The sequence below is a fragment of the Carcharodon carcharias genome, chromosome 32, assembly GCF_017639515.1.
Source record: "Carcharodon carcharias isolate sCarCar2 chromosome 32, sCarCar2.pri, whole genome shotgun sequence".
NCBI classification, from domain to species: Eukaryota; Metazoa; Chordata; class Chondrichthyes; order Lamniformes; family Lamnidae; genus Carcharodon; species Carcharodon carcharias.
The window spans coordinates 8,789,643-8,802,907 of NC_054498.1; the positions used below are offsets into that span (position 1 = coordinate 8,789,643).

A 13,265-nucleotide genomic window follows, 5' to 3' on the forward strand; every position below is an offset into this window, starting at 1 on the left:
CAAGTGTGTTCCAGCAAACATGACTAGAATGCAAAGGTTCCATTAGTGCATAATTCAGGGTCATGAGGCTCCTAGTTTGAATTGAAGCCTCCTTGAAAATTTAACATATTGGCTACTGGGTCGGGTACATCCTTTTGAAATCCGCTCTGTGCGTTTTTGTGCAGTCGCTAAGCTTGTCACAGTTTAACCATAAAGCAGCAGCTTACACCTTTATGCTAATATATCCTTCCAAACTTGAGCTTTCTTCCCCCCAGTTGTCTGCTGAATGAATGAAGCATGCAATGTCGATCACAATTTTAATTTCAGTTATTTAATTCTGAAAAACATTGAGCACATGGACCTGAATATTTGAGCCTCGATTGCCTAACTGGTTATTTTAAATGAGCAATACAATCAGATTCTTGCTACAATGCGTGCTATTTGCTGCAACAGTATTTTTTGTTTTCAGTTAAAAGAGATGTTGAGCATATTATACAGCTAAAATCTCGCTATTATTAATGGACAAAAGCAAGAGAACTTGGACATTGAGAGAGCTGTGGTTTTGCAAGTCAATTTGAGATTTAGTTAACCTAAAGTTAAGGGTCAATTTACCTACATTTAGGAATTGAATATTATTGCTGAAGTAATGTTTTTTTTAAACAGAGCTGCATGTGTGTTTTGGTTGATGGCCAGGAAAGAATATGAAGTGTTTTGTTTGCAGGAAGGCTAGGTAACAAAATTAATTTTTTCAATTACATTTTGTTTACAAGACTTCTAGATTCCAAGATTCTTTTTAGGGTGCAATTCCAAAATTTGTTCTCAATTGATGACAAATATTATAAACTACTTCAGTGCACCCTGAAAGACCGAATTCCATGCTGGAGATCATAGGAGTTTATCAGTGTGTAGTAACATGGTGCTTTGTACCATTTAAATTAATGTAACCTTGCTGAGAGCAGCAGTTCACGTTTAATGTAAAAGAAAAGTTGAATGAAGGTAAATATACCTTTACTATTTGCAAAACGACGCATGCGCTTAAAGGGTTAATTGGTTAGCATTCTGCCGGCACAGCTTTTTTTTAATCTTTCATATAAGCTTCCATTAAAGGATGTTGGACATTACGAAGTTTGACTAAGGAGACCTGTACATGTTCTCTGTGGCTCAGCTAAAGCTCTCAATGGTTAGTGAGACCCATAAGTGCACATAAGTAATGCGTCCTGAGAATAGAGACAGCCTCTAAACACAGAAGTGCCCCGCAAAGCATGGCATAAGTGCTATTATGTTTTTCTCTGGATATACTTTTTGCATATGATTTGAATACGATTCTGCTGACTTTTTTTTCCTTTTCTTAGCAAGGTTCATGACTTGGGTTTAACCAGCAATCTGAGGTAAAGCCCCATATGATTGTAGTTCATGAGTTGCTTTAGTCCACAGAATGAGTTGCTAGTTTATGTTAATAAAATGTCTTTGGTCACACTGCTCTTAGTAAAACATTCAAAGGAAAAATGAGCAGTTATGCTTTATTACTGATGCTCGAGTTTCAGTTATACTAACTACTGATCTTTGATTAGCAGCATCTGATTTATACTCTGTAAATCTCATTCTCATTGGGAGGATTGGCAATACATAGGTGCTTATGCATATTGTTCCGCAATCTGCTGAAAATCTATGGAAATACTGGATTACATAAGGAATGCTTAAGTTTCAAGGTGCTTATATTATCCAAGTTAACCAACTTAGTGAGCACATTTTAAACTTTTTGAATTAGAAGTTACAACACAGAACTATGCCATTTGGCACCACACAAGCCTTCTCCCATCCATTTCAGGTAACCCTATCCCTTCTATCCCTTTATATATCTATCTAGCTTTCTCTTCAATGTGCGTGGAGCTGTGTTGAGCCAAAGTGATGTGACAAAGACTCCCAAGGGACAGGAGCCATCTCATTCCAGTTTCGCTGCAGAGCATTAATACAACACAGGATTCAGCAGTTATGAGTGATAAACCCAACTCAATTAGCGTAGTGATCGGGTGCTACGGGCTATCTCCGACGACGGGAGGGACTGTCATGTCCCTCTTGCCAACCACTGCCCACCTCAATTTAGGCCCTGACTAGTAAGATGCTGACCTGCCACAATCCATCTGCTTCAGTGGGCACTTGGAATTTAAGAGTCTCTGCTCAACAAGCGGATAGAATCCATTGAACCAAACAAACAAAGAAAACAGATTGTAAAGAAAGAAGACGTCAACTCTTTGATTGGCAAGCTGGAACGTCAGGACCACGTTCACAGGATTGACAGACACTTGCAACTGGTCGATTATGTGCACAAGACAGCTGTGATCGACATGAAACTTGATAGGCTGAAAATTGACATAGCTTTCCTACAAAAGACAAGGCTTGCCGAGAGGGAATCACTGAAAGAGAAAACATTTTACGTTCATCTGTCAGGGAAAGAGTTCAGAGGAAATGCATGAGCAAGGTGTAGGCTTCGCTGTAAGGAACTCACTACTCTCGTTGGTAGAACCCCTCCCCGAGCCACCAACAAATGGTTCAGAACGTGTTCTGTCCAACCACCTTTCAGATCAGACAAGGCTAGTTAGCCTCTTGGATTTCCATGCTCCAACGTAATGCTTCAATACAGACAAGAAAGAAAAGTTCTGTGACGAAGATGACATTGCTATCAATGGAATCCTTAAGTCAGACCATTTTTACCTACTGGGGATTTCAACACGAGTGGGTGTGGATCAAGAGGCATGGCCTTTCTGCTGAAGACATCATGCTCTGGAAAGATAAATGAGGACACAGAGACTACTTGAGTTTTGCTGCCACCATGAGCTTTGTGTAACTTACACCTACTTTCAGAACAAACCATGTTTCAAGGCGTACTGGAGACATCCAAGATCAGGGCATTGGCACAGCTGGATCTGATCATCACCAGACTTGATTCTCTGAACAGCATTCTCTGCTCTACACGCACAGCTACCCCCACAGTGCTGACTGTGATACAGATTACATCAGGGTTAGGATGCAACCCTTGAAGTTTTTTCATTCAAAGCAAAAATGTCATCTTCAAATCAACGTCAGCCATACTGCCTAGCCAGATAAAAGCGAACAGTTCCTCAACTCGATTAAACAGGTGCTGTCTGGCATTCCAGTATAGAATACAGGAACAAAATGGACAATACTTCAGGACTCCTCTACATTACCATATTCAACATTTGGGAATCAAGGATGGAAAAATGCTGATTGGTTCAAGGCTAGCATCACTGATGTTATTGAAGCCAAGCAGTCTGTTCTCGTTAATTACAAGAGAGACCTGAGCAAGAAGAATCTGAGTGCACTAAGAGCCGCTCGAAGTAAAGTCCAAAAGACTGCTAGGCGTGTGCCAATGGCTACTAGTTACAACTTTGCCAGAATGTCCAGATGCCCTTCAACATAAGATGTAAGGAACATGTATGAAGGTTTCAAAATGGTAAAGGACCGTCAGCAAACAAAACAGCTCCATTGAAAACAAAGGCATGGGAGGTAATTGCCGACTGCAATAAACAGTTGGAGAAATGGATGGAACACTACCTTGAGATGTACTGTAGGGAGAACACTGTCACTGAGGATGCTCTAGACACCATGGAGAGTTTGCCTGTCATGGCAGAGCTGGATATCGAACCCACAGTGGAGGAGCTTAGCAAAGCTATTGACTCACTTGCCATGCGATAAGCTCCAGGTGATGATGCTATACAGCCTAAACTCAACAAACACGGGAAATGGGCACTCCTGCAGCATTTGCATTAACATCTGTCCCTACTGGAGGGAGGGCACAGTGTCCTAGGATATACATGATACAAAGATTATGGCCCTGTACAAGAACAGGAGCACCTGTAGCAACAACTATCAAGGCATTGCCTTGCTTAGCGTCATGGGAAAATTATTTGCCCATGTCAGACTGCAGATCCTAGCTGAACACGTCTACCCCGAATTTAGTGTGATATCAAAACTAGAAGATCTGCAATTAATGTTAATTAATTTTCTCAGTCCAGCAGCAGCAAGAGCAATGCCATGAGAAAAGAGACCACTAACCTTCATTGATCTCACAAAAGTATTTGACTATGTGAGCAGAGACAGTAATATTTTAGCTGCTGGAGAAAATTGTCTGCTGTTCAATGTGATCTCCTCTTTCAATGTCAGCAGGTTGGGCAAGGTCAGCTATGATGGGGCAGCATTGGAACCCTTTGAGATCCTCAGTGGGGTTGAATGTTGTTGTGTTCTGGCAGCAACACTTACGTGTTCTTCTCTTTGCTGTTGTCATGAGCTTACAGGTCATCCAGAAAGCAGGTTTACTTGCATACAGAATTGATAGAAAGCTGTTCAGCCTTACTTGTTTGAGAACCAAAACAAAGGCCTCAACAGCGAGTTGCTCTATGCTGATGATGCTGTGCTACCATTCCATACCAAGGAGCACCTGAAGCAGCAAATGGATACACCCTCTCACACCTGTAAAGAGATTGCTTTGACCATCAGCATCAGGAAGACAAATGTCATGGTCCAGAATGTTGCTATATGGCCATTTATCAACATTGACAATGTGACGTTAGAGGTTGTTGATAGCTTTACATGTCTAGGCTCCACAATCACCAGCAATCTATCACTTGATACTGAAATCAGCAGGCACTGCAAAAGCTGCAGCTGTTATTTCCAAGCTGAGTAAAAGAACATAAAACAATGACAAACTGAGAACACCAAACTGCAAGTTTACCAAGCCTGAGTCCTCAGTGCACTCCTTTAAAGTGGTGAGACCTTGGACAACTTATGCTAGGCAGGAGAAAAGCCTGAACAGTTTCCATCTTTGCTGTTTCATACGTATCCTCGGCATCTCTTGGCAGGACAAAGCCACCAATTCAGAGGTCCTGAAGTGTGCTAATTCCATCAGTCTACATTCATGGCTGTGCCAAATCTGTACTGGCTCGGCTATGTTCTTCAAATGGATGATGGCCATATATTGAAAGACTCTGTACGGTGAACTGGCCGCTGGGTCATGTCCTCCTGGGTGTTCAAACCTCAGCTACAAGGACACTTGCAAACAAGATATGAAGGTGGCAGACTTTCACTAATGACTGTGACCTCTGGAGGCTGACTGTTTGGAAGGGCATTGGAAGAGGTGAGCAGAAACAAAAAACTCAGCTGGCCGAGAAGCAGGGCCAGAGAAAACAACAGCCAGCGAATAGTGCACCTTCTCGGCCCACTGTCTTCCTCTGCAGCAAAAGTGGTAGAGATGGCCATACCAAAATGGCTCTCCTGAGCCACACGTGGCAATACTAAATACAGAATTGCCCATCACAGCGTAAACCATTATCTTCTAAAATGGTAGACTGCCACCACTATCACTATATAGCACCATCTGGTGCTATTTTTGTACAGAAATGAAATGGAAGAAAATCACGTCTTGATATGGCGAGTCAAATCCAAACTATTCTTACTTTAAATTGGGAAGCAATATTTTGAAATACAGTGCATGAGTAACTTGAAACATGGCATACTAAGTGTGGCAGCCTCGGGAAGAACAGGTGACTTTGGACCAATAGTTCCCAAAGCCCTCCATTACTGGGGTTTTTCCTCACCTCATATCTGGGTCTGTTGTGGAATGATCGATCGATAGGGATATGATTTATCAACAATGCCATTATTATATCACAAGACGACCAGGATGGTAGAAGGCAAGCAAGACAGATTTGGTCATTTTTTCCAGCAATCCCTACATTCCAGGTGTAATCTTGGGGTTGAGATGTGCCCAGTAAATCAGAGAGCAGATGGCACTCAGAATGCTGCAAAGAAATAAGGGAAGCATTTGTATACCAGATAAAACGATTTTCAACAGTTTCAATAAGAAAGTAGCTCAGAAATTAGTATGGGACATCCATATGGTATTTAAACTCCACAATGTGAAGGTATGAGCTGTTAACCACTAATAATGTAGACTTTCAGATTTTGGTAAATGGGCAAGGAACTTCTTTTTATTTCTATTTCTTTAGCTCTATGTTACTAATCTTCAGTTATTTTATTCAAATCTTTCTGTTGGATACAAGGTATAGAAAACACTAATCGCAGAAGGCACAAAGACTCTTTCCATGGCACTATTGTGAAGACGAGTGTGGAGTTCTTCTTGGTGTCCTGGCCAATATTTATCCCTCAACCAACATCCCTAAAGCTGGGTATTATCTGGTCATTTATCTAATTGATTTCTATGGGAACTTGGTGCCAAGTTTCCTACATTCCAACGGTGTTAGCACTTTGTAAGTACTTCATTGGGTGTTAAGCATTTTAAAACAACGTGAGGTCATGGAAGATGCTATATAAATGAAAGCTCTTTCTGACACTCAAATTTGTTCCTAGTATTGAGGATCCTACCTTTAGAGTACCTCCTACAATAGTAGTGAGTGATATCTGTTTACCTTAAGGATGTTTTTTGTAAAACCATGTTGAACATTAGGGGGCAGTTTTTTATGCTGAGGATCCACAGCCGTGAGAATTGAGTTGAGGCTGTCCTTTGACCAGTTGGGCTGAATGGCCTGTTTGGTACTGTAGACTCTATGCAAGCAGAGACAAGTGTGTTTTCACAATGATCCTAAATGGTTTTGGCTATTTAACTCTGTGGGTGTCACAGCTGGACACGACTGGTCGCTATGCCATATTTTTTGTTTGTGTGTGTGTGGAGGTGGGGGGGGGTGGAGGCACTTCCCTAAATCTCTTGGATGATCATCTGTATTTGTGTAGCAAAAATCGGGAAAAGATTGAGTGCTCAAATGGTTTGAAGCAGCAGATGGCATATGGTAGGCGCGCATGTGGCTCTAAGTGTTGTAATGCACCTGCTGAGTGTGAACATGTCTGATTGAGTTAACTCCAGCCTGAGCAACTGGTCAGTATCTTGTGTTCTAACACCTGAAACTTAATGAATGGAGTTTTTGCAACACTTTTGTCTCTTGTTAGCAGGCCAGCTCTGTGTGTCTGTGTGTCCGTGTGCGTGTGCTCCTGTGAAATGCTGAATAAAGAAAGTGGGATCATTGGCAAATGCAGGTAGCTTTGTGGATACTTGTCAAGCTTGGCAAGTCATTTTGCTTTCCATGTTGTGTTTTTATTAAAAACAAAATTATTCAGTCATGCCCAGGAGTTGCTCCGCTGAAAACTTCTGAGTGTATGTTTATATGCAGCTGGGACTCGTTACCGGCAAGCTTCTCCACAGCCTCCTGCTTTTTCTTAAAAAAGATAAATTCCCACCAGATTGACAGACTTTTTGATATTGCAATAGCTGGTCTAGCTTTTAAGTCTACGAGAGCTCTGTTCACAAATTGATGCTCTGCTCCTGTGGGGTTTGTGCAGAAACATTAAATTGTACTGAAATATTCATGTGTGAGTGCATTTAGTTGAGAGCGATTTATGTGCTGCTCCCTGGAGGCCAGAAGGAAACTCTCACTCCAGCAGACACCCTAAGCACTCATCTTAAGGGTAATTACATGGTTTCCTTGATCAAAGCTAGATAAAATCTTCTTAAGAGTGGGATGGGATAAGTGCTGTGCTGACCTGGTGTGGCTCATGCTCCATATTCTCTCCATCTACTTCCATCTAACTATAAATATGCCTAACAACTTGTTCAAACAACATTAGAAAGCTCATTAGTGAAACTTAGTATAGGGATAGTTTGATGCAATGTATTTTTGTTTGCCTTTTATTTCTCCGATTCAAAAATTGACCCTACCCCTCTCATATTGTTTAGCAAGATTTTGCACAAAGCTTCCCTTGTGGAAGGTTAATTTGAATGTGTATCACAATTGTGTTGGTGTTCATTCTTTCATGATATTGTAAAGATAGAACTCTAAGACACTCCCAGTAGTCATAAAGGAGCTCTTTAGAAATTTGATTGTGTTTCTCGACCATTTTTAAGTAAAATCACTAAAAAGAGAGCTACTGGTGAATCCACAATACTTATCATCTATCACTATGTATGTCTTCCACACCCCACTCCGTCTACCAAAGCATATGTTTAATGTATCTTCTTTCATGTAAACAGGAACTAGGACAGATTGTCTAAAGTATATCTATGTTATTTTTTAAAAATCTATTTTTTATCCTTGCCATTTTGTCCTCTCCTTGCATGAAAGAATTGGTCATTAAGCCTAGCATGGTACTTTAACCTCTCAGTGTGTTCTTATAATATAAAAATAATGTGAAATGTGCGAAGGATTATGCTTATAACAATCTACCACCTCACAAGCCGCCTCACAGTGTGTAAAACATTTGCCTGTTATAATTCTCAACTGAACCAATAGTGAGGAAATTTGGAGGTGTTGTCTTAATGGAGTCAAATAAAATTGAGGCAATGGTTCTGGAGAATTCTGATGTCTGGAACAGTCTGAATTCTGCCTTCACACACGGTTGTAGAATTTCACTGGTTTTTATGTCACTGGTGGAAGATTTCATGTTATTTTCAACAAAATGGCTATTACAAACTTTCAGCATTGCTCATTATTTCTGCTGCCCAGATTGGGATGGTGCCCTCATAGCTTTTCATGAGTTTAATTAGCCTCTTATTCTCGACATGAACATGGTGGAAATTCCCAAAGCACAGGCATGCAGTCGTGTTGCTGAAATGGGTGTCTTCCAGTTTTAGCTGCATGTTTTACTAACTAGTTCCTCTGCTTAATAGTTTGACCTCTATCCCTACCTTTAAAATATCAACCTGAGTATATTTAAAAATGTTGTACTTCCTCACAACTCCACATGTTCATAGCTGCTGTGATTCTGCTCTCCACACACACACACACACACACACACACACACACACACACACACACACACACACACACACACACACACACACACACACACACACACCCCCCCCCCACCCCCCCAACCAAACCCCAGGTACTTCTGTACTATTGTTGGATTAAATCTCAACAGTCTAGAGTAATGATTAACAAAACTTATTCCCTATAACAATATATTAAGCATCTGCAATATAATCTAATGCTTAGTTTAAGTTGTTGTCCTGTTCGTGTGAGATTTGAAAGGTTGCAGATAAAACAAATGATTTGATTTTTGAATTTGCCTTCTGGAGAGACTTATTCTCAATGTCTCAATAAATGGTAAATGTATGGAATCCTTGTGGAACAAAGTGATTAAGTTGTAATTGGTTATGTAGTGAAATGTCTAAATTGACAGAAAAGGTGAGATTGCTAACCACCTGAATCCAGGAATTAAAGAGGCTGGCTCCTGGCCTGAGTGATTTCGTAAGACGCAAAAGATTGTATCTTTGGTTTTACATTTGTACACAAGTAACGGCTATAAAACTTGAGAACAAGCCGCAAAAAAAGTAAGACAGCATTGATCGCTTACTAGAACACATTTACTTGCTCCCAGTACCATGGCCATTATAATGCACAAAAGTGTTAGCAGGGAATTTGACCTCATAACATCACCTAAACCCAGTGTCCAAATGTACTTGAAACAAGGGTTGTTGCATTGTGAGCGGGGGCTCTGATCATCCCACCACCCCAAGCCGCTCCATTCAATCATCCATAACCTGTAATGTTGGGCCAATTCTGACACCCCTACCTCTGCTCAAACTGAGATTCTTCATTTAAGTGCAAATCAAGGAATTGATCTGCAATTCTCCAGGCCTGAATGAATCAGGTATCCATTTGCTGGATGCATCCATTTAAGCTGTTGGAGCTGCACAAAACATTGATACATATTGGAATGGCCAGGGTGGGTATCTAGTGATAGAGGAAGATAGAACCTTCACCCCACGCAGTTAATTACAAGGGAGTCTAAAGCAAAGTGATGAGCAGTATACTTGCACAATCTAGAAGAGTTGGATACGATGGGACTTCGTATTTTGTTTCTGTGCATGTGGTGTGTTGGATTAAAAACACTCCTAACAGCTAGTGGTCAGATAATGCAGCATGTTTCAGACTGAACACATCCTTTCTGTCGACCACACTATGTTTACTTTTATTTTAAAAGCACTCAACATGATGCAATTGTTTTGACTGTTTTTCTAGCTTCATACACATGATTGGAACAAGATTTTCTGCATTACACAAAATAATGCATTCTGCTTTATTGACGCAAAATTATAATATTGTTTTGTTCTATATTAGCAACTTCAAATTGTCGTTTGAACTTTCACGAAGCAGTTTGTTCACAACTTGTCTTTAAATTCAAATTTAGTTCAATTTTGGGGAATGTAATGACTTCAGCAGAAAAGTGCTAAGTAATGCATTTAATACATCTTTTGAGTAGGTAGGTGAAGCACTGTTTTCACTGGCAGGGGGATCTGTAACCAGAGGATATAGATATAAAACAATTGACAAAAAAGCCAAAGGTGGGTGGGTTGACCATGGGAGGAGGGCTGATGGAGATGAGAAATTTTTTACACTCAATGCTTGTTACGACCTAGAATGTGCTGCCTACAAGAGTATTGGAAGAAGATTCAATAACGACTTCCAAAGGGGATTTGAATAAATACTGCAAAAGGAAAAATTGCAAGCTACAGAGAAAGAACAGGAGAATGGAACTTATTGGATAGCTCTTTCAGAGAACTGGAACAGGCTGGATGGACTGAATGGTCACCCCCTCTGCATCTATGGTTCTATAATTATGTGAATGTGTGGTTTAAGACCACAAGCCCTAACTTTTATTCTGCATTTATAAGCAATTACATACTGCAATCTTAACTGAAATTATATGACTTTCTAGTTGCTACTTATGATATTTGAGCCTGTTTCCTAATGCACACTAATTAGAAAATTTTCACTAAGCTTAGTCACCAACACATCCTTTTGACTTTTAGGGCCCCAAGATTCAGATTGTTTTGTAGAAATTGAAACATTTGTATCTGATTTAAGTATCTTGTCCTGTTGACCACCAATGCAAGTCTGAATTTTGTAATTTCTTTTAAGGCATTTTATTTTGTCATTCTCGGAAAGCAACCTTGCTGGAAATCATTTTGTGTGAAGTACTTACAGCTTTAATTTTACCTTTTTACCTTCAATGTTCTGAAACATCCAATGTGCTTCACAGGAGTGTTATCAGTCAAAATTTGACACCAAGCCACATAAGGAGATATTAGGGAAATTGACCAAAAGATTGATCAAAGAGGAAGGTTTTAAGGAGTGGCAGTGAGGGTTAGGGAGAGCATTTCACAACTGGGAGCCTAGGCACTTGAAGGCACAGCCACCAGTTGTGGAGCAAAGGAAATCAGAGATGTACAAGAGGCCAGAACAGCAAGGGCCCATTGATATTGCATGGTTGTAACCTGTTATGTGATGTAGAATGTACGCTGAATTAAATAATGACTGTTGAAATAGTTAAGGCCAAGAAATGCCTTTGACTCTTGCCTTGCATTTTACTGTTTAATAAACATTTCCTTTTTTTAAACTTTGTAGGAGCTTTATATTGCTGTTGGGATTTCGGGAGCAATACAGCATCTGGCAGGAATGAAGGACAGCAAGGTATTTTAAACAGGACATGTTCTTGGCTGACATGGTCAAAATGGGGTGGGAAGATTGGTGTATTGTTGCTCTTTAGGACTAGAATGGTGTAGTAATTATATTATTATACTAATAATCTAGGGGATGTGAGTTGAAACCCTGCCATAATAGTTTCAGGATTTGCATTAAAAGCAAAATCTGGGAATTAAAAAGCATGGCATTAATCACAAGAGGAGGGGGGAGGTGTTGGCATAGTGGTATTGTTGCTGGACTGGTAATCCAGAGACCCAGGGTAATGTTCTGGGGACCCGGGTTTGAATCCCGCCTCAGCAGGTATGGAGTTTGAATTCAATAAGTATCTGGAATTAAAAGTCTAATGATGACCATGAAGCCATTGCCGATTGTCGTAAAAACCCATCTGGTTCACTAACATCCTTTAGGGAAGGAAATCTGCCGAGCTTACCTGGCCTGGCCTACGTGTGACTCCAGACCCACAGCAATGTGGTTGACTCTTAAAAATGCCCTCTGAACTAGGGCAATTAGGTATGGGCAATAAATACTGGCCTAGCCAGTGACGCCCACACACCACAAACAAATTTAAAAAATCAAAGTGACCATGAAACTGTCAGATCGTTGTAAAAACCCAGCAGGTTCACTAATGGCCTTTAGGGAAGGAAACCTGCCATTCTTACCTGGTCTGGCTTATTTTGTGACTTCATTCCTCCACCAACCTCTTTCAGTCTTTGTTGACCTATGGAGTAGCCCCGCGAACTACTCCACACGGACCTTGAAGAACGCTCCACCACCACTTTCTCGAGGGTAACTAGGATGGGCAATAAATGTCAGCCTTGCCAGTGGCACCCATATTCTGAGAATGAATATATAAAAATATTTTTTTAAACTCTACATATGTAACAGTAAACAAAAACTTGAAAAATTAGCCTTGAGGCTGGACTATTTTTTTCCCTGTGGATTTTATTTATTGAACATTCTTGTTTAGACTGATGACTTAATTGAAATCCAAGCAGAGAGGAACTACTCATTCTAATGGTGTAGGGAAAATATAGCAGCATGGCCGGCCATTTCAACTCTGAATAATTCAACTCCCCTGCTGTGTGGGGCTCAATATATTCTCCCAACCATTTCCCCAGTGATGATCAAAGCTTGACAAAAATATTCAGAAATTGTAGGAACAAGAAACCAAGGTTCACCATTTATTTTCATGTTAGAAACGTTCTTTTTCTCTTCTGAAGTGAAATTACTTCTGACATTCGTGTAGTAATGAGTTTTTATGAAATTTCTTTGTTCACTGTGACGGAAAAAGGAAACAGGAATTTCATGTCAACCTGTTGCCATGTTCATGCTAATACTGCATAGTGCAATTTTTTTGTGCTCTTTTTATCTTTACAAAGTGCTTTGGTTGTACCCAATGACCAGTCTTTTAATTCTAGTCCTCAGTTTGTACAGTGGCTCGTAAGGAATTTCCTTTACTTCTGCATTTATGAGCCGTGAAATTCCTGATGCAATTCCGTGCAATATATATTTCTTCTTGTGATCCATTTACTGTCTTGTTAAGCTATACTGAGGACTTGACACTGACACCATGATCTGCAGTATTTTAATCCTTCCCCTGGCTTTAGGTACTGTTGCTGCATATAATAATCTGCCAGGGCAGTTTAAGTTCAGATGGCTTTCATGTGTTTGTATTTGATCAAACTTAGAACTCATGTAATGAAGGGATAGGCCATTGAGCCCCTTGATTTAGATCCTGGCTGATCTGTCCCTCAACTCCATTTAGTCGTCTTT

General features: G+C 40.3%; 1 protein-coding gene across 1 annotated transcript in view; it reads left to right on the forward strand.

Annotated features, from left to right (window-relative positions):
* The window catches only part of etfa (electron transfer flavoprotein subunit alpha), a 46,696-nt gene that overhangs the window by 23,498 nt on the left and 9,933 nt on the right, over positions 1–13,265 (forward strand). The window contains exon 10 of the mRNA XM_041178510.1: positions 11,415–11,480. Within this exon, the coding sequence (XP_041034444.1) occupies positions 11,415–11,480 (66 nt within the window). The remainder of the gene's footprint in view (positions 1–11,414; positions 11,481–13,265) is intronic.